Consider the following 24,756-nt stretch of genomic DNA (forward strand, 5'->3'; position numbering starts at 1 on the left):
ATTAGGTGGTTTAAGATAAACAAAATTTTCAGAGGCAATGGTCATAATATGATGGAATTCACCCTGCAGTTTGAGAAAGAGAGAGAAGAAAGTCAGATGTATCAGCATTACAGTGGAGTAAAAGGAATTACAGAGGCATGAGAGAGGAGCCGGCCAAAGTTGATCGGAGGGATACACTGGCAAGGATCACAGTAGAATAGCAATGGCTGGAGTTTCTGGGAGCAGGTCGGAAGGTGCAGGAAAGATACTTCCCAAAGATGAAGACAGATTCTAAAGAGAAGATGACAAAAATTAGTGTGAAGTTAGGGGATTGGGAAGCTTTTAAAAACCAACAGAAAGCAACTAAAAATGCCATAAGGAGAGAAAGGATGAAATATGAAGGTAAACTAGCCAATAATATTAAAGAGAATACAAAAGGCTTTTTTTCTGATATATAAAGAGTAAAAGAGAGATAAGAATGTATATAGGACTGCTGGAAAATGATGCTGGAGAGGTAGTAATGGGGGACAAAAGAAATGGCAGACAAATTTAATAAGTCTTTTGCATCAGTCTTCACTGTGAAAGATACTAGCAGAATGCAAAAAATGTGAGAATATCGGGGCAGAAGTGATTGTCATTGCTATTACTAAGGAGAAGTTGCTTGGGAGGCTAAAAGATCTTAAGGTAGTTAAGTCACCTGGACCACATGGTCTACACCCTAGGGTTCAGAAGGAGATAGTTGAAGAGATTGTAGAGGTATTGGTACTGATCTTTCAAGAATCACTACATTCTGGAATGGTTCTGGAGGACTGGAAAATTGCAAATGTCTTTCCACTCTTTAAGAAGGGAGAAAGGTGAAGAAAGGAAACTATAGACCAGTTAGTCTGACTTCATTGGTTGGAAAGATATTGGAGTCCTTTATTAAGCATGAGGCTTCAGTGTACTTGGAAGCACATGATAAAATTGGTCAAAGTCAGCATAGTTTTCTCAAGGGGAAATCTTGCCTGATAAATCTGTTGGTATTTTTTGAAGAAATAACAGGCAAGATGGAGAAAGGAGAGTCAGTGGATGCTAACTATTTGGACATTCACAAGGCTTTTGATAAGATGCCACACACGTGACTGCTTAACAAGATAAGAGCCCATGGTATTTCAGGAAAGATACTAGCATGGATAGAAAGATGGGGGACTGGCAGGAGGCAAAAAGTGAGAATAAAGAGGCCTTTTCTGGTTGGCAGTCCACGGCTAGTAGTGGGCTGCAGGGGCTGGTGCTGGGTCCTCTTCTTTTCACATTATATTTCAGTGATTTGACAAACAGATGTACTTTATTGATCCCGAGGGAAATTGGATTTTATTACAGCTGCACCAACCAAGAATAGAGAAATATAGCAATATAAAACCATAAATAATTAAATAATAAGTTAATCATGCCAATTGGAAATAGGTCCAGGACCAGCCTATTGGCACAGGGTATCAGACACTCCAAGGGAGGGGTTGTAAGGTTTGATGGCCACAGATAGGAATGACTTCCTATGACGCTCAGTGTTACATCTCAGTGGAATGAGTCTCTGGCTGAATGTACTCCTGTGCCTAACCAGTACATTATGGAGTGGATGGGAGACATTGTCCAAGATGGCGTGCAACGTGGACAGCATCCTCTTTTCAGACACCACCGTCAGAGAAGGATGAAGGAATTGATGATTTTATGGCCCAGTTTGCAGATGATATGAAGATAGTTGGAGGGGCGGGTAGTGTTGAGGAAGTAGGGTGACTACAGAAGGACTGAGACAGATTGAGGGAATGGGAAAAGAAGTGGTAGATGGAATATAGTGCAGGGGAGTGTACAGTGATGCATTTTGGTAGAAGGAATAAAGGCATGGACTATTTTCTAAATGGGTAGAAAATTCAAAAATCAGAGGTGTAAAAGGACTTGGGAGTCCTCATGTAGGATTTCCTAAAGGTTAACTTGCAAGTTGAGTTGGTGGTAAGGAAGGCAAATGCAATGTTAGCTTTGATTTTGAGAGGACCAGAATATAAAAGCAAGGATATAATGCTGAGGCATTATAAGGTATTGATCAGACCACACTAGGAGTATTAAGAGCAGTTTTGGACCCCTTATCTAGGAAAAGATGTGCTGATGTTGGAGAGGGTCCAGAGGAGATTCACTAGATTGATCCCAGGAATGAAAGGATTAACATATGAGGAGCGTTTGATGGCTCTGGGCTTGTACTTATTGGAGTTTATAAGAATGAGGGGGATCTTGTTGAAACCTATCAAATATTGAGAGGCCTAGATAGGGTGGATGTGGAGAGGATGTTTTGATAGTGGGGTGTTTAGGACCAGAGGACACAGACCCCGAATTAAGGAACGTCCATTTAAACAGAAATGAGGGGAAAAAAAATCTTTAGCCTGAGGGTGATGAATCAGTGGAATTCATTGCCACAGACAGCTGTGCAGGCCAGTTCATGTGGTATATTTAAAGCACAGTTTGTCAGATTCTAGATTAATTAGGGCTTTAAAGGTTACGGGGAGAATGCAGAGTGGGGTTGAGAGAGAATAAATCAGCCATGATGGGATGGCACAGTAGACTCGATGGGTCGAATGGCCTAATTCTACTCCTACGTCTTATGATTTCATGATTTTAATCCATTGTGCGTATCATTTTGAGATATTTGCTTATAACAAGGCGGGATATAGATGCATGCGTTATGTAATGATTGCTTCTACTCCCTGCCTCCTGCAGTGTGACTCGCCATTTTCCCACTAGTTTTCCTACTTAGCATTCGTTTTGGCTTTATATTCTCTCTAATAGCTTCCCAGTCCTCCTTATTTTATTAGTATTCATCCTTTCTCTCTAGATGTCGCTGTTTTTCGTTCTTTTCAACTTTTTTTCCTCCCTCCACCCCTCTCCTGCTTCCTCCCCGATCCTGTAATATTTCAGATTCCTGTCTCTGATCCCTTTCCGGCTATATGTGTTTAGGCTATTTCCTCTGGGTTCGGCTCTGCCTTTCCACCGTGTCGATTTCACGTGGACTTATAACTGACGAAAAAAAAGGTTGGGGGGGGGGGGGTGGTGGTATTTGTTTTTGTGCATCTATAATTTCCAGCAGTACTCAGCCATCTTCCGTGCGTAACCACGGATTTGACAGAAACGGGAAAAAAAAGGTTCAGACATCCAGGCAAGGATCCAACGCCGCAGCACTGGAACAATTTCATTGGATTTTTTTTTTTGGTGCACGTTTGATTTTATGAATATACATTAGTAGTGTGGGTGGGGTGGACCCCACTATCTGCTTCCTCACCCTGGTCAACTGGAGCAGAGTTTACCGCGGCAATTAAAGGCAAGTAAGTGGAAGGGGAGTTCAGAATCCTAAGCATAAACCTGTTCCTGTTGTTTTCGATCAAGCAGCTCGGGTTTGTTCACTTTTCCCAGATTTCTAATAATAATATTTTGGATGATGCTGTGAAGATGTCAGTGCCCATAGTCGGTTTTCCAAATGGATTTTTGCTGGAAGATTGGAGGATGGAGGCTGAAGTTAGCAGGATCACCCGGAACTTGGAAATGGGAACTGTCATGACTATATATTATCAGAAAAAATCTCAACGACCGGAGAGGAAAACTTTTCAGGTTAAACTGGAAACTAGACAGATCACCTGGTGCAGGACGTGCGAAAAGACCGAAGGGGAGAGTAAGTAAAAACATTTGGATTTTTTTTCTCCAATGAGGTGTTGAGTAACAGATAGACTGCAGGTGCTAAGCATCTAAGAGTTGAGATGGAGGCGTCAAAGTCAGAGGAACGGGATGCCTTAGAATGGCCCAGTGTGGGATTCGTTCAAACTTTGCATCACACATTTTCTTTTATTACTGGGAAGAGGGGTGCGGGGGAGATGTCACAAGTACTATGGCTGGAAAGCTGACAACATGGCGGTGACGAGGTGGAAGAGAATAGACTTCACATTTTCCCCTAAATCTGTGTTTGCATTTGGTAAATAAATGCTATATCCTGCTTTGACGTCTTTGCTGAAATTAGCTATTTCTAGTGTAAAGTCCAAATACATAGGTTTATTCTGAACCAGTCATTCAAATTGCGGAGGAATTTAAACCACTAATTGTTCTTACCAAACCATTATTTGCAGTAGTTCACTTTGTAAAAGCAGTCATCTGATCTCTATATATGATTTTGCTTTTTAGAACATGAAGAGTATATTTGTATTTGGAAACATAATTCTAATGTAAAAGATCAAAGTTGGATTTAAACGTTCTTTTTCCTGTTTATTAGGAATGATTCAATTTTCTTTCTTCTTCTAAAGATGCCAACTCTGGTTGGTTTCATGAGTAATGGTTTCCCCCTTGTTACCTACTAGGGTGGTCATGTTTCTTCTGAGCACAGCTAATTGATGCCAGCAATGTATTTAAATAGTCAACATCTGAAAGATTCAGACCTCGTATTTACCTCCCAACAGGTCCATACAGGAGATAGTGCACAATAAAAGCATTTACCACCTTTCTTCAGTCTGTATCCATATGTTCCATTCTACCCTCAGCTCCCCTTAAATGCCATTTTCATTAACCATTCATTCCATGTGATCCCCCATAGGTGGTGATGCAGTCCTCCTGCAGATTGAAGGCACAGATCTATAACCTCTTGAAGCCAAAGATGCCTGCAAAAATGGGGACAACCTTGTGCTGTCCAGTTTTGCATTCTCACCACTCACATGATTTGAACTGTTTCTTCTGATTTCCACCTTCAATTTATGTTATTTCAGAATCAGAATCAGGTTTATTATCATTGGCATGTGATGTGAAATCTGTTAACTTAGCAGCAGCAGTTCAACGCAATACATAATCTAGCAGAGAGAAAAATAATAATAATAAATAAAATAGAACATAATAATAAATAAACAAATAAATCAATTACATATATTGAATAAATTATTTAAAAATGTGCAAAAACAGAAATACTGTATATTAAAAAAGTGAGGTAGTGTCCAAAGCCTCAAAGTCCATTCGGGAATCGGATGGCAGAGGGAAAGAAGCTGTTCCTGAATCACTGAGTGAGTGCCTTCAGGCTTCTGTACCTCCTACCTGATGGTAGCAGTGAGAAAAGGGCATGCGCTGGGTGCTGGAGGTCCTTAATAATGGACGCTGCCTTTCTGAGACACCGTCTAAAGATGTCCTGGGTACTTTGTATGCTCGTGCCCAAGATGGAGCTGACTAGATTTACAACCTTCTGCAGCTTCTTTCGGACCTGTGCAGTAGCCCCTCCATACCAGATAGTGATGCAGCCTGTCAGAATGTTCTCCACGGTACAACTATAGAAGTTTATTTATACTCACTGTTCCAGTATTCTGTATTTAAATTTTCTCATGCAAACACATATTTAATAGGCACATGAACCCCACAGTGAGAGGGCTTGGAGTGATGACGGTTAAAATACTCTTTTGTGGCTGTAAAGGATGTTGTAAACATATGATACTGGATATAATAGAAGTCTCTTGTTCCTCTCATAAATGTTTACTTTGTATAGCCTCTCTCATGTTTTCTCTGCAGTAGTTTGTAGCCATACATGATTGTGGATTGAAAGTGGATTCATAAGTTTTTCCAGAGAACATCCAGGAAATGTATTTATAAAGTAGTTATTTATTATTATTAATATACTATTACAAACATCCAAGTTTAACAACACTTCTTGCCACATTCAAATGGAATCCACAGCCACATTTTTCCACTCTTTAATCAGTCAACTGTGAATCTCTCAGTAAAAATGCAACTAGAAAACTAAGTTGCATTTGACAGTGATGTTAGTCAAGTTATTCAGTGCATCTTTCCTTTTGTTCCTCGACATTACATCTTAACACCTCTCAATATTTTAGTGTCCGACTCCAATCTTTCATTGCAGCTCTTCCAGGACGAATATTAAAGTTTATTTTTCCTTTTTTTTAATTGTTCTGCTGCACCTGAAGCTCTGAAAAGTAGTTTATCATGTAGCTTCCTCTCTGTCTCCAGTTGTTCAGTACTCTTATAATTTTTCTGTATCTTTCATATGTTAAAATCATCCACAATGAGGTCATGAGGGCAAATTATTTTGGACTAATATGAGCTAATGCATTTGTAGAGAGCAAACAGGACAAGATAGTGAAAGGATACTAAGAACTGAGAAGGAACAGGGCAATCATAGTCCCTGAAGGCAACAGTGCAGGTAGATGAGACATCCAGGAAAATACACAAAATACTTATTTTAATTTGTTGCGGCATAGAATAGGAGCAGGTTAGTCAAACTAGTGGAATATTAAACGCCTGCTAGACTAGAGTGGTGCAGTACATCATGGAGCAGAAAGGATCTGATTGCAATACAGAGGATGCAAAGTGGAGTCATAATTACAGAAATGCAGTATGTTACTTATGATTGAGTTTGTTTTATTTGAAACAAAGAAGGGACATTAAACAAAGTGTTTAAGATTATGAGTGGCCTAAATTGAATAAATTAGAGGGCTTATTCCTCTGCTCAGAATTCAGTGCCTAATCATCCTGGATTTAAGTAAATTGGCAGAAAGTTTAGACAAGTGCTGAGGAAACTATTTCGTTTTGCTCAGTGCATGGAGGTCTGGACCCCACAGTCAGAGAAAATGTTAAGATTTTTCCATGTAATGAAGATGATGAGAAATCTGAAGTAATAAAGGAAGTTAGATCAGAAGACATAGGAGCAGAATAAGGCCATTTGTCTTGTCGAGTCTGTTGCGCCATTCAATCATGGCTGATCCTTTTTTCCCCTCTTCAAGTTCTGGGAGTAATCAGCAGTTCAGATGGTGTCAGCAGAGTGGCAGTAAAGTTAACATTTTAGATTGTTGAGCTTTCATCTGAACCTATAAAAATTACCTGGATAAGCTTAGAATCCTGGAAACTGAATTTGATTTTTTTTTACGTTTGAGTAGTTATTGTATTTATTTTTGAATGGCAAGGGCATGGGGGTCTGAATGGCTTCCTTCTGTGTCACAAATTTCTGTGAAGCACATTTTGATTTTTGGTTACTGTGAGTTGCTCTGATCTGAAGTAGAAGCACAATGGCATTAATTTCAGAGTTACTCCTGGCCATATGCTCATCCAGTAGGGGTAGGTCAGGATAGATGTGTCAAGATGTGTGTTCAGATGGTGGACATAGAAAAATTTTACAATGCTTAAAGTCACAACGGATGGTCTTAAATGAACTGAACTAGCATTAATATCCTACAAATAAACTTTATATTATTAAAGGCTGTCAGGAACTATACTAGATGCTACAAATATGTAACAAAAAGCCAAATTTGTGAAATGAGTAAACCTTTCAATCTGCTATCTTTTAACCTGTCTCTCCATCTCTTAGTCTGTGGCTATATTTCCATACTTTCTCTCATACCAAACATACTTTATTTTTTTGGAAGTATTTCCAAATTTAAGTAATCTGGTTTTGCTAAGTATGAAAGAAGTCACCCTTGAAGGGTTCCAAAGAACCTGATATAATTGTCTCTTTCTACATCAAAAATGTTCTTCAATTACTGTAAAGCCATCTAACTTTGTGGAGGGAAAAGGGCAGCAGACCTTTCTATGGATCATCACATTCATTTTGTCTATGAATTGTGTACCTGTTTAAAAAGGTAAGTGAGATGTTATCCAGTTTTAAATGAGCCACACAATTGCACTGGAGGACGTGCAGAGGATAATGTTGAGATTGGAAAGGCTGAGGTTGTTTTCTTTGAAATTGAATAGACTGGGGAGAGATTTAATTGAAGTGTATTAAATTATGAGGGTCTTAGAATACTTGAGAAAAAACTATCTCCTGTACCAGATGAGTTACACACTTGAAAGCATTAAATTAACATCATCAATAGAAGGATTAGTGTGGAGATAAGCAAAGTCCTCTGAAACAAGGGGTGTGAAATGATGTGAACACATTTCCCCAAAAGGGTTGAAGAAGCAGGAAAAGAATAAAACAATGCTTAGATATGTACTTGGAAAGCCATAAACTACAGGACTGTGCAGCTAGTATTGGAGGTTGCTGTAAAGTTTGGTATCTCTTTTCCAACTGACACGAACACAATTGTCTCTACATAAAAAATATTCTACAATTACTGTGACACCGTCTAACTTTGAAATACTCTTTTTACCCTACCCAATCACACTTTGGGATTACCTTTGGCACAAGGATGGGATTGGTTCAAGAAAGTTGCTTACAACTACCTTCACAGTAATCGTTCATACATAGTAATAAAAAATGAATTTACGAATATCCTGCCACTGAATACAATTTAAAATGTCTCAAGTGATTGTGTGAAGAGATATCAAGATTGAGAATAAAAGTAAAATTAACACAAGGAAGAGAGTAGCTTCTGAGGAAAGTATAAATGTCTGAGTTAAAGTCTGTATTTACAGATATACAAACTGTTATAAGTAACACTTCTGGAACTAGGAACATGAATTAAAATGGCAGGCTTTGAAGTGAAATCTTTCTGTTGAGGAAAACAAAAATGTATTGAATATGGCTATAAAACTTGTTAGAGAAATCGAGATAGAAAAAGACGAATAATCAATGAAAATATTTTCTTTCGTGGTGCTCATTAACTGCCAATGAAAGTTCCTTGATCTTCTGACATTAGTGCCGTAGAATTTCTTTTGGTCATCTGATAGGGCTTATAGTCAGAAAATCAGAACACTTAAAGATGAAACCTTCCCAGATGTTGCACCTATGTCAAATGGGGATATCTCATGTTTTGAACCATGGTTTTAATTTGTGGAATGTTCAAAGAATAAGTCCAAGTCAGTAGTAGAACTGGGTAATGGAAAATGGCGTTTTAATTTGATATATATGTTGTAAATACTGAACAGAGAATGAGAAAAAATATTGTAAATGTGTTAATCAGTTTTTGTTTAAAGAGAAAAGTTATGAAGACAGGTAGTCTTCTCAATTAAGTGCAAACTGTCTTTTAAATTCCCCTTCTTGGCCTGTCTCTCCATCTCCTAGTCTGTGGCTGTATTTCCATACTTTCTCTTATACCAATTTTTTGGAAATACTTCCAAATTTAAGTAATCTGGTTTTGCTAAGTATGAAAGAAGTCACACTAGAAGGGTTCAAACGAACTGTGCCCTTGAGGTATGATTAAAAGATAACAGCAGGACACAGTACATATCAAATAAGGATACTTCGCAATGAAGCAAGACAGCAGGACAAAACATGTCAGACAGCGCTGTTACATTAAAGCAAGACAGCAGGAAAAAGTGAGTCACAGGCATTGCAGACAGACCTGTTAACATTAAAACATGCATTGAAGTTTGCAAGTTACAGATGGACTAGTTAAACTAACAAAAAAGGACAGCACACACCTCAGCAAGACTTGATACATTTGCATGGGTCCTCAGCAACATGGATTACTAAGGTACCTCAAACATACTAAAGTGTCCAGCAGTTTTCAAAAAATAAAGTCAGCAAAGACAGGTTGTAAGTAAGCACCTTAAGGAATAGAATAAGCACAGATGAAGTGGTTTGGAAAGGGAATTTAAGAATTTTTGGTCTTGCTGTTATGAAGAAGCAAGAAATGCACATGCCAGAGGCCAAGACCATATGACATAAAAGCAGAATTAGGCCATTCGGCCCACCGAGTGCTGCCATTCCACCACCACTGATTTATTTTCCCTCTCAACCCCATTCTACTGCTTCTCCCCATAACCTTTGACACCCTGGCTAACCAATAACCAGTTAGCCTTTGTTTTAAATATACGCAGTGACTTAGTCACTGCAGTCATCTGCGGCAATGAATTCCACGGATTCACCACCTTCTGTTTAAACTAGAAATTCCTTCTCATCTCTGTTCTAAATTGGTGTCTCTTCCTCTTCACATTGACCACATTGACTCTATCTAGACCTTTCAATAAGCTCCCCCCTCCCCACCATTCATCTAAACTCCAATGAGTAGAGGACCAGAGCCATCAAATGCTCGTTATATGTTAACCCTTTCATTCTCTGAATAATTTTTGTTAACCTCCACTGGACCATCTCCAATGCCACTGCGTCTTTTCTTAAATAAGGGGCCCGGAACTGCTCATAACACTACAAGTCCGGTTTGACGAATGCCTTATAAAGCCTCAGCATTACATCCTTGCTTTTTTATTCTAGTCCACTCGAAATGAAAACAATAACATTTCATTTGCCTCCCTTACGAGCGATTAAATCTTCAAAGTTACCTTTAGGGAATCCTACATGATGTATTGCAAGTACCTTTGCAGCCCTGATTTTTGAAATTTCTGCCTTTTACAAAATAGTTTTACTTTTACTTCTTCCACCAAAGTGTATGGTGATGCACTTCCCTACACTATATTCCATCTGCTACTTCTTTGCCCACTCTCCCAATCTGTCCAAGTTCTTCTGCAGAATCCCTACTTCCTCAACATTACCTGCCCCTCCACCTATCTTCATATCATCTGCAAACTTGCCCACAAAGCCATCCAAATCATTGACATATAATGTAAAAAAAAAACAACACACCCCCGTTGAACAACACTAGTCACTGGCAGCCAATCTGAAATGGATCCCTTTGTTCCCACTCTTTCCCTTCTGCCAATCAGTTAATGCTCTGTCCATACTAGTATCTTTTCTCTAGTACCGTCAGCTCTTATCTTGTTTAGCGGTCTCACATATGACTCCTTATCAAAGGCCTTCTGAAAATCCAAGTACAAACATCCAATGATTTTCCTTTGTCTATCCTGCTTTTTGTTTCTTCAAAGAATTCCCAACAGATTGGTCAGGCAAGATTTTCCCCAAGGCTGACTTTGGCCTTTTTTTTGTCAATATTTTCCAGTAGCCCGAATCCGCATCCTTAACAACCGACTCCAACATCTTCCCAACCACTGAGTTCGGCTAACTGGCCTGTAATTTCCTTTCTTCTGCCTCCCTTCTTTCTTGAAGAGTGGACTAACAGTTTTTTAGCCCTCTGGAACCATGCCAGAAGCTAATGATTCTTGAAAGATCATTACTAATGCCTCCACAATCTCTTCAGCCACCTCTTTCAGAACCCTGGGGTGTACACCTTCTGGTCCAAGTGACTTATCTATCTTCAGACCTTTCAGTTTCCCAAGCACCATCTCCCTAGTAATAGCAACTAGCTCACTTCTGTTCCCTCACTCTCTAGAAGTTAAAGAAATTGATGTTCATGCCATCAGGTGGAGGCTACCCAGATGGAATACGCGTGCTGCTACGCCAACCTGAGTTTGCTTTCGTCACGGCCCTGGACAGACATACGAAAGTGAGGTCATATTGAAATGAGTAACCAGTGGGAAACCCTTCTTTTTACAGCAGACAGAGTGAAGCAGCTCAACAGGTGTTCTGCCAATCTGTGTCTGGTTTCACTGATGTAAAGGAGGCCGAATTGGGAGCACTGATAAATTGATAACCCCAACAGACTTGCAGGTGAAGTGTTACCTCAACTGGAAGAACTGTTTGGGGTTCTGAATGGTGGTGAAGAAAGAGGTGTAGGGGAAGGAATAGAATTTGTCACTCTTTCAAGTATAAGTGACAGGAGTGAAATCAGTGGGGCGAGGCAAGTGGACAAGCGAGTCACATAGGGAGCATCTCTGTGGAAAGCGGGGCGGGTTGTGGGGAAGGATATGCTTGGTGGCATGATCCCATTCAAGATGGTTGCAGAATCTTAAATCCAGCAGAATCACTTACTTTGTGTGATTCTTCAGTTTTTCCTGGTGAATTCTACTCCCATTGGTTCCTGATCAAAGATGCTTACTTTTCTTTAAATTCCTCAAAGTCATCTATGGAGTTCATATCTTTACCACTAACAACTCTTCTTCCCACACTGTTCTCTTCTTCACATCCTCCTTCAGTTACCTCAATTAGGTTTAGGTGTGCCAGTCTCCAGAGTTGCCTCCTCAACTGTGTCTTTGACTTAGAAGTTGGTTACCATCTTAATATTTTCTTTAACTCATGCCAAATAAAGGGAAATAAACTGGGACTTTAAAATCTATTAAATAGATGCATTATAAATACAAACAGTCTTTGTTACGTTTTAAATACAAAACTCCACGAATTCATAAAAAGCCTTATGATCTTGGTGACTTTCTTTCAATTCAAATAAGATTGACATAATAATGTATATGACTGTTTATGTGCCTAATGTATTCCAAGATAAGGAAATATTTTGGCCTTTAGTCCAATATCAATTAAGAGCTTCCATTTAAAACTTGTAAACTCAATTCTCATTACTGGAGATTTTTTATGCTTCAGGTTAGTTAAAGATCTCTGCCAATTCTCTTGCTAAAGAATAAGGATTGTAATATTCAATCTTACATTTGTAAAAGTAACTGATTAATGTAATTCAAGGATTACATTTGCTGACTTGAAAGCATTAGCAAAAGCAAAACCTTCTCACTTTTTGTGATTGATAACTGAGCAAACAAAGACAGCAGCCAAACCTCAGCATCGCCATTGCACTTAGAAACTTTGGGTTTGTCTTGGGGCAAGTTTTTTTTAAACTATTTAACTAATTAGTCAAAAAATGTCTCAAACTAGACCTGAATCCACCATAATTTGCAATATCATAAGCACTTGAACTTGGAAATGGGACTCTACTTAAATAACAGACAATGTTCTAATCCTAGCATCAGAAATCCATTTTGCATTCTTATTTCATTCACAATAATAGTATCTCTTTTTATTATCCTCATCTTTCCCTTCCCTGTGTTTTTCTTATTTCCCTGTTCCATCATCCCTCTCTTCATCTCTTGTCAAGCCTCTTTTTAAGTGGTTTACTATCAAGTTATATCAACCTCAAAAATACTTGGAATTATAATCAGACAGTAGCCAATATATTACTCTTCAATGGAGTTTAAACAACAGCATAATGTTATGTTGGTCCTTTGCTTTAACAGAATTGGAGATTTGGGTGCAGTTATATTTATTTCCAATAATGTCTCCCTCAGGTTCCTAGGTCTTTCTGTAGAAACAGTACACACAGTTTATGACAAGAGAGAAAGGATGTGACTTAATTTTACAACAAGCAAAGATGCTCAAAATTCAAAAAGAAGCCTTATTTTTTAAATTAAAATCTCTATTCACAGACTACCAGCCTCACTTCCACAAACAACTATTAGCTATTTAGACCATCTACTTAAAAATTGGCACTCCCACCTACTCTAATGAACAAGTCCCCTTCCCTGCACTCTAATTAGCAACCCACTTCAATTAGTAACCTTACATCCTCTATTTAGTAGTCTCAGACACTCCAATTAGTAATCCCACTTTCGCCTTTATCAATTATTAACACCAGTAGCAACTATTAAAAGTTGTGAACATATCATAGCTCCAATTTACCTCAATGCATCCTCTGGAAGCTGGTGCAGCACAAACCTTGCCTGACAGCCCAGATTTTCATGCAAAACTCTTTAGAATGAGACTTCAACAAGTTTCAAACTTGTAGATGAACATGTTGTCAACTGAATTGCAGTAGTTGCTGATGATAGGTTGACGAAGAAGCATTTATGTCACTAACCATCATAAGACTAACAATTTTTATTTATGTAGAGTAGTTAGGAGTACCTAATTAAAGAACATTTAATGCAAAACCTCATAGGTTATATGAAAAGGGGAGCCTAGTCAAAGCAGAAAGTAATGGGAGTGAAGTGGATTTAAAATGAAAGTAGAAATTCTGGAACCTGGAGTGTAGAAAGCTGGAGTTGCAGATTAAGTATAGTGCAGGTAGGAAAATAAAGTGCAAGGACGTGAGAAGGTAGAATGAGAGATCAAAATTTCAGGAGACTATTATTCACAGGATAGAAGCTGTCCTTGAGCCTCATGCTCTCAAACTTTTGTGTCTTTTGCCCAATGGAAGAGGTGTGGGTGGGGCGGAGGAGGGAAGAGAGAATGACCAGGGTGGAAAGGGTCTTTGGTTATGTACGTGGCTTTCCCAGGCAGCAGTGAAGAACAATTCTGTGAGGTAATGAGCATTTCTACTCCTGCTTTTCTGAAGAACTTTGTGTTTCACCTTGATCTTTGATGTTAGATCTCTAACCATTTACCTATGTGAGGATGCTGTTTATTGACTATAGCTCAGCATTTAACACCATGATACCTACAGTCCTGATGGAAAAGCTATAGAACCTGGGCCTCTATACCTCCCTCTGCAGCTGGATCCTTGACTTCCTAACTGCAAGACCACAATCTGTGCGGATTTGAAATAATATTTCCACCTTGCCGACAATCAACACTGGTACTCCACAGGGATTTGCGCTTAGCCCACTACTCTACTCTCTTTACACCTATGACTGTGTGGCTGGGCATAGCTCAAATGCCATCTATAAATTTGCTGATGATACAACCATTGTTGGCAAAGTTTCAGATAGTAATGGAGAGCATTAGGGAGCGAGATATTCCAGTTAAGTGAGTGGTGTCACAGCAACAACCTGGCACTCAGTGTCAGCAAGATCAAAGATCTGATTATGGACTTGAGTAAGGGTGAGACGAAGGAACACAAACCAATCCTCATAGAGGGATCAGATGTGGAGAGAGCAAGCAATTTCAAGTTCCTGCGTGTCAGTATCTCTGATGACCTAATCTGGATGCAAAACAGCGACTATATTTCAAGAGGAGTTTGAGGAGATTTGATTTTTCAACTAAAAATGCTTGGGAACTTCTACAAATGTACTGTGGATAGCATTCTCACTGCCTGGTGTGGGAGGTGTGTGTGTGGGAGGGGGGTGGTTCTATGGCAAAATAAGTTGCAGGAAGCTGTAAAATTAGTCAGCTCTGTCACGGGTACCAGCCTCCATAGTATCCAAGCCAGAAAGAAAGCATCCATCATTAAGATCCACCTCAGGACCAATGATGATGACAGGATGCAAAAACTGATTAGGTTATGTAGCCAGAATAAACCATTAAGTATTAATTGATTTAAGCGTGTTACTTCTCAATTTAATACTTTGGATGTAATGTTATAAGAATAAATTAGCTTTATTGATATAGAGTCATAGAAAAGTACGGCACAGAACCATACCCTTCAGTCCTTCTAATCTATGCCAAAACTATTTAAACTGCCTACTCCCATTGACCTGCATCGGGACCATAGCCCTCAATACCCCTACCATCCATGTACCTATCAAAACTTCACCTTAAATGTTGAATAAAGCTCGCATGCACCTCTTATGCTGGCAGCTCATCCCACACTCTCACGACCCTCTGAGTGAAGAAGTTTCCCCTCAGGTTCCCCGTAAACTTCTCACCTTTCACCCTAACCCATGACCTCCGGTTGTAGTCTTACCTAACCTCAGTGGAAAAAGCCTGTTTGCTTTACCCTATTCATACCATTCATAATTTTGTACAGTCGGCCCTCCTTATCCGTGAATTTCACATGCGCGAATTCAACCAACCGCGAATCGCGAAAACCCGGAAGTGCTCTTCCAGCACTTGTTGTTCGAGCATGGGCAGACTTTTTTTTCTTGTCATTGTTCCCTAAACAATGCAGTATAACAACCATTTTACATAGCATTTACATTGTATTTGCTATTATAAGTAATCTAGAGATAATTTGAAGTATACAGGAGGATGTGCATGAGTTATCGTGGATCGAGGTCGAAAAAAGTTGCAAGTTTTCTTACTAAGTATGTCGGAACAGGTACATCCGGTATTAGCATCAGTTAGTCAAACGTTTGTCTTAGTATATAGTATATATTTTACCTTTCTGTGCATATAAAACACTCCAGCACCGGTTCGGGAATGGAAATTCTTAGGACTTGGGACGACCGCCTCCGAGTGCGCTCTCCACCGTGCCGAGTTGATGTGGAGGATCAAAAACCCAAAACCCAATAGTTAAACCACTACGTTGCTTACTAATAATTGTAGCTTTCATCGGGGCAGAGCCTTACTCACTTTATCTTTCAAAATTGTTTCGATCGTTGACTGAGGTAGCTTAACGCTTTTCCAATGACTGATGGTGTTTCACCTCTTTCCGATCGCTTTATTATTTCCACTTTATTTTCAATCGTGTTCGTGATTATTTTCGTGAACAGAAACACTGCGGATTCAGATCTCTGCGACCGGGCCCTAATGTCCACTGCACTGAGACAGGTTAAAGAAGGTCTGGGGTTCTGCTGGGTCCTAAGGTCCACAGTATTGAGACAGATTGAATAAGGGGCTTGAGCATCCACGAATTTTGATATCCGCGAGGGGTCCCGGAACCAATCCCCGGATAAGGAGGGCTGATTGTATACCTCTATCAAATCTCCTCTGAATGTTTTATGTTCTAAAGAATATAGTTCTGACCTATTCAATCTTCCCTTACAATGCAGGTCCCCCAGACCCAGCAACATCCTTGTAAATTTTTTCTGTACTATTTCAACCTTGTTTACATTTTTCCTGTAGGTAGGTGACCAAAACTGCACACAATAATCCAATCACAAACATGAGAAAATCTGCAGTTGCTGGAAATCCGAGCAACACGCACAAAATACTGGAGGTACTCATCATGCCAGGCAGCATCTATGGAAAAGAGTAAACAGTCGATGTTTCGGGCAGAGACCCTTCATCACAATAATTCAGATTAGGTTTCACCAACATCTTATAAAACTTCAACATAACATCCCATCTCCTGTACTCAATACATTGATTTACAGTTTGAAGGGCAATTTCCCTAAGCTTTCTTTACAACCCTATCTACCTGTGATGCCACTTTCAATGAATTATGTACCTCTGTTCCCTCCACATTCCTCAGTGCCCTACCGTTCACTGTGTAACACCTATCCTAGTTGGTCTCACAGTTTGTTGTTTAACCAATTTTATCTATCTGTTTCATTCTTATAGTGTTGGGTTATCTAATGCTAAATTAATAAAATAAAATCAGTAACAGATTTTCTCTGAATATGAACATACAACTACTTTAAAGGCAGCAGACCTATTTTTTTCAATCTTAAGCTATTGTTAGTCTTTGGCTATAATATTAACATTGTGCTGAGCACATGTTAAATTAGCAACACGGATATAATTTTTGAAATTTGTTGAGTGCTTTTAAGGCAGCTTTAGGGCACAAGGAAAAGAGGGTGGGGAAACATGATGTTGTACTGCAAATACACTGCAGATTTTGCTCCCTGTGAATGATTGCACCTCTGGAAACATTTTTTTTCTGTCCAGTTGCTCACCTTACTTAACTGAATATTTCTCTCTTTTGCCCCACCCTCCCCCCACCTCCCCCATCAATACAATTTACCATATTCCATTGAAGTAATTATTGGAGTGGAGTAAAAATATTTTGCACTGGTTGATTCAATATCAACTTTCAAATGGTAATTGGAAACATGTTTAAAAAGGAATTTTTTCAGCTTGGCCAAAAAGACAGGGGAATGGTACTAATTAGAGTCAGGATAGCAACTATGGGCCAAGTGGACTCCTGTGCTAATTTTTGACTACATATCTGTAGCCACTACTATATAGCATGCTTTTAATGTTATGTAGAGAGGGTGAATCTGTGATTTTATTGGGTACTGATAAGTGTATGTGCATCATTGAATTTTTTTCTAAAATTTATAAATGAATATAGGATTTAACTTCAGAGTTATGGCACAAAATTATTAAATCTGAATAGAAGCTTATTCAAGCTAAAAGCATTTAAATAAAGGTATATCATAATTTCATATTAAATTTAATCAAGTTTGAAACTTTATTGCAGCCTTATTCTGGCCAAAAGAAATTTCAGTTACCAAGAAGAAAAGTGAAAAATCATTTTTATTGGTGCATATAAGGAGCCATGATGATTAAATGTTTATGTATATTTTTCAATATAAAATGTTTACAAACTTCAATCGGATCATAAATATTTGTAAAGGAAGTTTCCTTCCTAAATGTTGACTTGGCGGTGTTTCAGGAATTAATGTTGGTGGAAAGGAAATGCATGCCACGAAGAAACTGTTTCATAAATATAGATAAAACAAATATGTAATAGCTTTATGAATCAAATAGTACAGAACTCGACAAATATGGGTCAATGGTACATTTTTACTCCATGTTGACTGAGTGAGGAAAGATTATCGTTAGCTGATGATTTATTTCATCATTAATTTAAACTCAGGTAACAGTGTGAAAGAATGAGAACTTATATTTGGTTTACAAATCTGTGGGAATCAAAACTAATTCAGTGGAGCAGTGACTGCGAAACTGTTGGACTATTGTGAAGGAACAAACTAGTTCAGTAATGAAGAAAATTGTCTGGCCTATATTGGAGGCTTCATAAACATAATATAGATCACTGTTTCTATGAATTCTATCCCCTCCCCACCTCTACCTCATTTACATTTAGCCCCTGACATTCTGGGCAACTTTATAGTGGGGTCACTTAAAGCAGTCTGTCAGAATGTGCACTTGATGGAAAGAACGCTTTGTAAAAAATAAGGTAAAAATCTAGGCTGATAGTACAACCGCAGGATGAAAATAGATTATAATCTCTCACCTTGAAAGATCAACTCTATTAAATTATTTAATACTATGTATGGACATCAGTATAAGTGAGAATAAGTGACGCCAGTATGAGAAAATTTGGCACCATAAGATAACGAGGAGCCCCATGTTCTCGGTGTGAAGCTGAACATAAATATACAGCAGATAATATGGGATCCCTTCCCATCTATTTTTCCAAAATATTTTTCTATACTGAGCTATACAACTAATCACCTGCCTTCAGCAATCAGACTTCATTACAGAGTACAGTTACTGATGTACTTTGTCAAGCTGTTCATTGTCTGCTGTCGCGGGCTCTCTTTGGGTTGGTTGTGGGTCTGCTTCCGTCAGCTACAGTCAGAACTGATGCAGCCGGCTGGTGTTCATCATTTGGGTTCTCTGCAATGACATGGTTACTGGGACCTTCACATCTCCATGCATTCTTCCTGAATTGACATTTGTATTTTCTTCCTATTCGCTTGTAATTTCTGTTGCTTCTTGTTCGTCTGCTGCCCTCCTCAGCAGAGGAACAAGAAGCAAAAGATGTCTGCCCACTCATTCCCTTTCTGCTGAGCCTTTAATCACTGCTACCCCCTCAGGCAGCTGCACAACTAACAGCTCCTGACTGCTTGACCCTCCCTTGGGACCCCCAGACATGATTCCCACCCATTGCCCTGGTTCTCCTCCCTGCTTGGGGCTGCTGTCTCTCTCTGGATCATGATAGCTGCTTTGCAGGTCACACACATTTGCTGTCCCTGGTATTTCTCCTTTTCCTGAGTTGATGGTAGCAGATGCCTCACTCAGTGTGTCAGTCCCCAGGATAGTATCTTCATTGTTTGGGCACACCCAAAAACCTACAGGAAGCTGCAATCCCTCAATCTCAAGTATCTGGGACCGACTTCTCTCCACTCTCATTGTTTAACCTCCTGGACTGGTAATGTAAATCTTCTCTCCAGTCGTGGGCAAGGGTAGATCAGTTATCAACATGTCCACCAACATTTCAGATTGCCAGCCCCTTAATAAGCCTCTTGTGTACATTTGTAGACTACCACTACAACAGAGGCTGCCATCAGTTGCTTGTCTGACCTCACCAGCTCTATAATCTGGTCAGCAGCCAAGTCAGAAAGAAAGGGCACTGCTGCAGATTCTGCCTGCTTTGGTGAGTGATTTTCACACTTCGCTCTCTTTTCAACACACTGCCTCCAACCCTGGCTGGAGAAGCTGCAGCCGTAACAAATAATCCCCTTTACCCTGCCACATCTATTCCAGAATTTCCTTGCCTAGTGCTCCAGCTGCTGGCACACAAAGCAAGTTCTCCGTGATGTCACAACAGCTAAAGGTAAATTCACTACAGCCACTTTACAAATTCTCTTCCCCCTCTGGTTTATCTCACTGCCCCATGATACTATCGCGGGATAGGTTGATCTTAGGGTGCCCTTAAATCTAAAACTTTCTAGTGAACTGAGCTCAGGCCTTCCTTCAGCATTTTCAGGAAGATTGGGTCATCCCTACCTGGATTACAACCGTGAATACTCCTCATATATTTGATACGTACATTCTGCATAATCCATGGCAGGCTCATCAGCTCTCTGAACCACTGACGATATCGTTACCCTGTTACTCTCACCTCTCCCAGTTACTACCTACCTTCACCTATCTCTCTTCATTGCTGGCATTCCCTCTAGTAGTTGCCCATGTACCATCCTGTGCCCCCTGGGCTATACTGTCCCACATATTCCTCTGATGCTTTGCTTTTACCAACGCGTGTATATCTTTAAGGTACTTCTGGTGAACTCCAATCATTTCCATGAGCTTGTGCCAGAATTCTGCATTTCTGCAAGTGACCTTAAGTGAGGGCAACTCTGACAAAATGCTCTGCTTCTCCCTGGCATTGACGGGCTTATGAATGGCTGTGTTTGAGGTCAAGGCCTAGCTCGGGTTGTCAAAGTTCTTGACCTGATGTTGCCTAACCTCAATCGATGCCATCCCAATGGATATATCTGTGTATAACCTCTCCCTCAAATATGCCCACACTATGCAAAATATAAATGATGGATAAAAATTAAACAGTACATGCTAAAAACCAGAGTATGCACTCTGCAATCTACCACTTGAGTATGTCTGAACTCATAATGCCTGTTGTATTCCTTTTCATTTAAAACTATTACACCAAGGTTACAGACTTCTTGTTAAAACACACAAACACGCTCACAAATGTGTGTGCTACTATGCAGTTCCCCAGACGAGCATACCCACACATCACTGGTGTCCCTAATGGTGAGTAACCACCCTTTGCAACTGCTGGCACCAGATTAACACACAAATGTTTAATCTCTTAGATAAACACAATTGCACGCACACACACCACATTACTTCTATATCTATTTGTTCAGCTCTCTGCCGTCTTCGGGATACCTCATGATCCCATAGTCACCGACCCGAACAGGTCTAAGTGCAAGAGTTAATTTTAAAGTACTCACCCACTTAGACTGCTGAGATTGCTGGCCACACAAGTGAGTCACAAAGGTATCCCAGACCAGCCCCCAAGTGTTGTAACAGGAACAAGTCACCAGAGAGACACTGAAGCTAGCGGGTACAGAAGTATTTTATTCAAGATGACACATTCTTGTTCAATCCAGTATTACATGACATTTTATATGTTAAAGATCAAACAGCAGGACAATTCTATACTACAATGTATCTACAATGCTTCCTTTGAATTGCATATAATTTTCTCACCTGCTTCTTCACACCCACACTCCAGACACCCAAAATGAATGCTAATCAGCATTGTCTGGTTTGAAATCCACTGATATCCACAGCTCCATTAAACTATTGTCTAAGGCTGCATTTTAGATTTAATCTACAATCCACAATCTGGTCTAAAGATTGGTTGTGAAGTTAATATTTGCTATAAACCCTAACTCTAGAATATGGCCTAAGAAGTAGGACATTAAAAAGAACTCTTGTTCTGCTTGACCACTGAGCAGTTCTGTAAAGGTACCTGCCTTTTTCACAAAGTACTGCCCCACCTCTGTTTTAAAAGACTAGTCTACCTGTGACAGGGGTATCTGGCCAGCTCCGATTAAGCTAGCAACTACAGTAACCAGTCAACAGTACGTTATTGTTTTTATATGTGAGGGTATATATGTGGAAGAATTAAGATGTAAGGCTACAAATAGGGCTGATGAATGTATCTTTGCAAAAGGATAAAGGAAGCCTTTTGGACTTTTCAAAAGCAGGTTTGTAGAGAAGCCAAATGGGTGGGGTGGGGTTGTTATAATTCACTTGCCCCTAATTTTCTCATGTTGCATGAAGGAAAGACCTTCCAGTGTACACGAACTCGCTGTATGGGATTGAGCAAATTCTAGCCTGAGTTCCAGATTCAGATTCAGATTCAAATTTATTTATCACATGTACACTAAAACACAACATGAAATGTGTCAACCGAGTTAGGAACCAACACAATTTAGGAATGAGCTAGGGGCAGCTGGAAAATGTTGCCATGTAGTCTGGCGGCACCATAGCCTGTCCAGAATGCTCAGCAGAACAATACAGAACACAACAAGCAACAAAACAACAACAGGAGGCTCCTTTCCTCCCTTCCTATCACCCACATGGACAGCCCTTGAACTTCAGGATTCGTCCATTGGTTGTCGACTTCCAGACTACTGAATGATCTTTCGGCTCTGATCTTCACTGTTGATCCGTCTGGTACTAGCTGATAATGGAACTTTGAGATCTAGGACTGACTGGGCCTCATGTCTACTGCTTGCACCGTCGCTGGTTGCTGAGCATGCTGCAGAGGCCTGGATTGTGGATATTCTTTGTTACCCGTTCATGTCACTGGACCGAGTATGAAATGGAAGCCTGACTTCTAACTCCTTCATGTTGTTGTCCCTAAACCCTAATCTGACCTTTAACCCCTCTCTGTCCCCAAAACCATCTGTGCAAACTTAAAAGAAAACAATGTAGTCTGAGCCATGATCATGATTGAGACAGCAACTTGGTGCCATTTTGTAAAAGAAAAATAGTATAAGTTTCAGTAAGTACTTTTTCCAGTTTGGAAATAGTTTATCCCTCACACTTCACTGGCAATGAAGTTTGAAGCTGGCAGGGTGGGAATGAGCACTTGATGCACCATAGTCAAGTTTCTGATGCTGTCAGTGAGGCAGCGGGGCAGTCTTGGCACCCTCAGGACAAATCTATAAAACGTTCACCCTAACCCTCAAATTTCATGCACATCTGAGATAGTCATTGATAGACATGTAATCTTGACTTTAAGGTTCTGAAATGCTTGTTTATTAAATTGATTCTTGGGATTGAAGGGCATCAGTCGGTGAGTTGGAAGAGCTGATTCAGATCACAAGGCATAGGAGCAGAATTAGGATATTCAGCCCAACGAGTCTGCTCCACCATTCTATCATGGCCGATTTGTTATCCCTTTCAACTCCATTCTCCTGCATTCTCCCCATAATCCTTGATGTTTTTACTATTAAAGAACCTATCAACCTCTGTTTTAAATATATCCAATGACTTGGCCTCTACAGCTGTCAGTGGCAATGAATTCCACAGATTTACCATTTTCTAGCTAAAGAAATTCTTCCTCATCTTTGGTCTACATGGGCATCCCTCTTCTAAGGCTGTTCCCTGTAGACTCCCACACCACAGGTAACATCCTGTCCACATATCTAGGCCTTTTGATATTCGATGGGTTTCAATGAGACCCCCCCCCACCCCATTCTTCTAAACTCCAGTGAGTACAGGAGGCCTAGACATATACACCTTTCATCACCCAGGTCATTCTTGTGAACTTTTCTGAACCCTCTCCAATGCCAGCATATCCTTATGATAATGATCTTAAAGCTGCTCACATTACTCTAAGTGCAACCTAATCAATGCCTTTTAAAACCTTACTTACATTACTTGCTTTCATATTCTAGTCCTCTTGAGATGAATGCCAACATTGCATTTGTGTTCCTTATCACCGACTCAACCTACATGTTAGCCTTCAGAGACTGCTGCACAAGAACCCCAAGTCCCTTTGTACCTTTGATTTCTGAATTTTCTCCTATTTTAGAAAATAACAAAATGTATGACCATACACTTCCCTACACCATATTCCATCTGTTATTTCCTAGCCCAGTCTCCAAATCTGTTTAAGTCCTTCTGAAGAATCCATGCTTTCTCCAAATTACCTGCCCCTTCACCTACTCCATATTGTTCACAAACTTAGCCACAAAGCCATCAATTCTCTCATCCAAGTCATGACGTATAAATGAAATGAAGTGGTCCCAAAACCGACACTTGCAGAACATCACGATTCACGAGTCGCTGCCTCCTGCCAGTTAGTAAATCTTCTACCCATGCCAGAATCTTTCCTGTAATACTCTGGGTTCTTATCTTGTTTAGCAACCTCATGTGGCACCATGTCAAAGCCCTTCTGAAAATTCAAGTAAAGTTAAGGTTGAGAAGGATGAGAGATGATCTTAATGAAACATATCTAATTTTTCAAGGGCATAACAGGATAGATATTGAAGTATTTCACTTGGCTGAAGACTGTTGAATGCTATTCAGCCAGTTGTTCCAGCTCTGCCATTCAGTGAGTTTGTGGTTAATCTTTCACCTTAGCACTCTCCTGCACTACCACGATTCCTTGACTAGCTGAATGTTTGTTGATCTCTATCTTGAGTTGACAGAGTGTTTGAGCCTTCAGAGTACCTTCAAAGATTTCAAAGATTTACTGCACAGTGAGTAAAGAAACTTGAGTGCTGAATGGCCAATTTCTTATTCTGAGACGGTGACCCTTTCTTCTGGACACTCCAGTCAGGGGAAGCATCAATTTTGCATGTTCCCTGTCAAATCCCAAATGAATTTGGTACATGTCAATTAAATCACCTATTTCATTCATTAATCTATGAATCTTGGGAATTCTGTATCCTAAGTGACATGATTTCAAGGCTGGGATATGTCGTCAAATTTGCAGTGTGGCAGGAGCACAGTGCAATACATAATTTAAAAATTCTAAATTACAATAAGAAGCATGTATAAAAACAGAAAATTAAGTAATGCAAAAAGAGAGGGAAAAATACTGAGATAATATTCGTGGGTTTATTGTCCATTGAGACATCTTATGGCAGAGGGGAAGAAGCTCTTCCAGAAACACTGAGTATGTGTCTTCAGGCTCCTGTTACCAGGGCGGAAAGAAGCTGCAAAGCATTGTAAATTCATTCGGCTCCATTTTGGGTACTAGCCTACAAAGTACCCAAGACATTTTCAAGGAGTGGTGTCTCAGAAAGGCAGTGGCCATTACTAAGGAACCCCCC

The 24,756-nt window shown here is 39.8% G+C and overlaps 1 protein-coding gene across 2 annotated transcripts in view; it reads left to right on the forward strand.

The window, feature by feature from the left end:
• Nucleotides 1-2,938: 2,938 nt before the first annotated feature.
• The window catches only part of LOC132396783 (1-phosphatidylinositol 4,5-bisphosphate phosphodiesterase gamma-1-like), a 256,980-nt gene continuing 235,162 nt past the window's right edge, over nucleotides 2,939-24,756 (forward strand). Inside the window, exons 1-2 of one of the 2 annotated variants that reach the window (XM_059974696.1) lie at nucleotides 2,939-3,319; nucleotides 3,412-3,667. In XM_059974696.1, coding sequence (XP_059830679.1) covers nucleotides 3,448-3,667 — 220 coding nt within the window. In that variant the 5' untranslated portion in view covers nucleotides 2,939-3,319; nucleotides 3,412-3,447. Of the gene's footprint in view, nucleotides 3,668-24,756 lie in introns of both variants that reach the window. The other variant, XM_059974691.1, reaches the window with a different exon arrangement.

The sequence above is a fragment of the Hypanus sabinus genome, chromosome 1 (genome assembly GCF_030144855.1).
Source record: "Hypanus sabinus isolate sHypSab1 chromosome 1, sHypSab1.hap1, whole genome shotgun sequence".
Classification (NCBI taxonomy): Eukaryota; Metazoa; Chordata; class Chondrichthyes; order Myliobatiformes; family Dasyatidae; genus Hypanus; species Hypanus sabinus.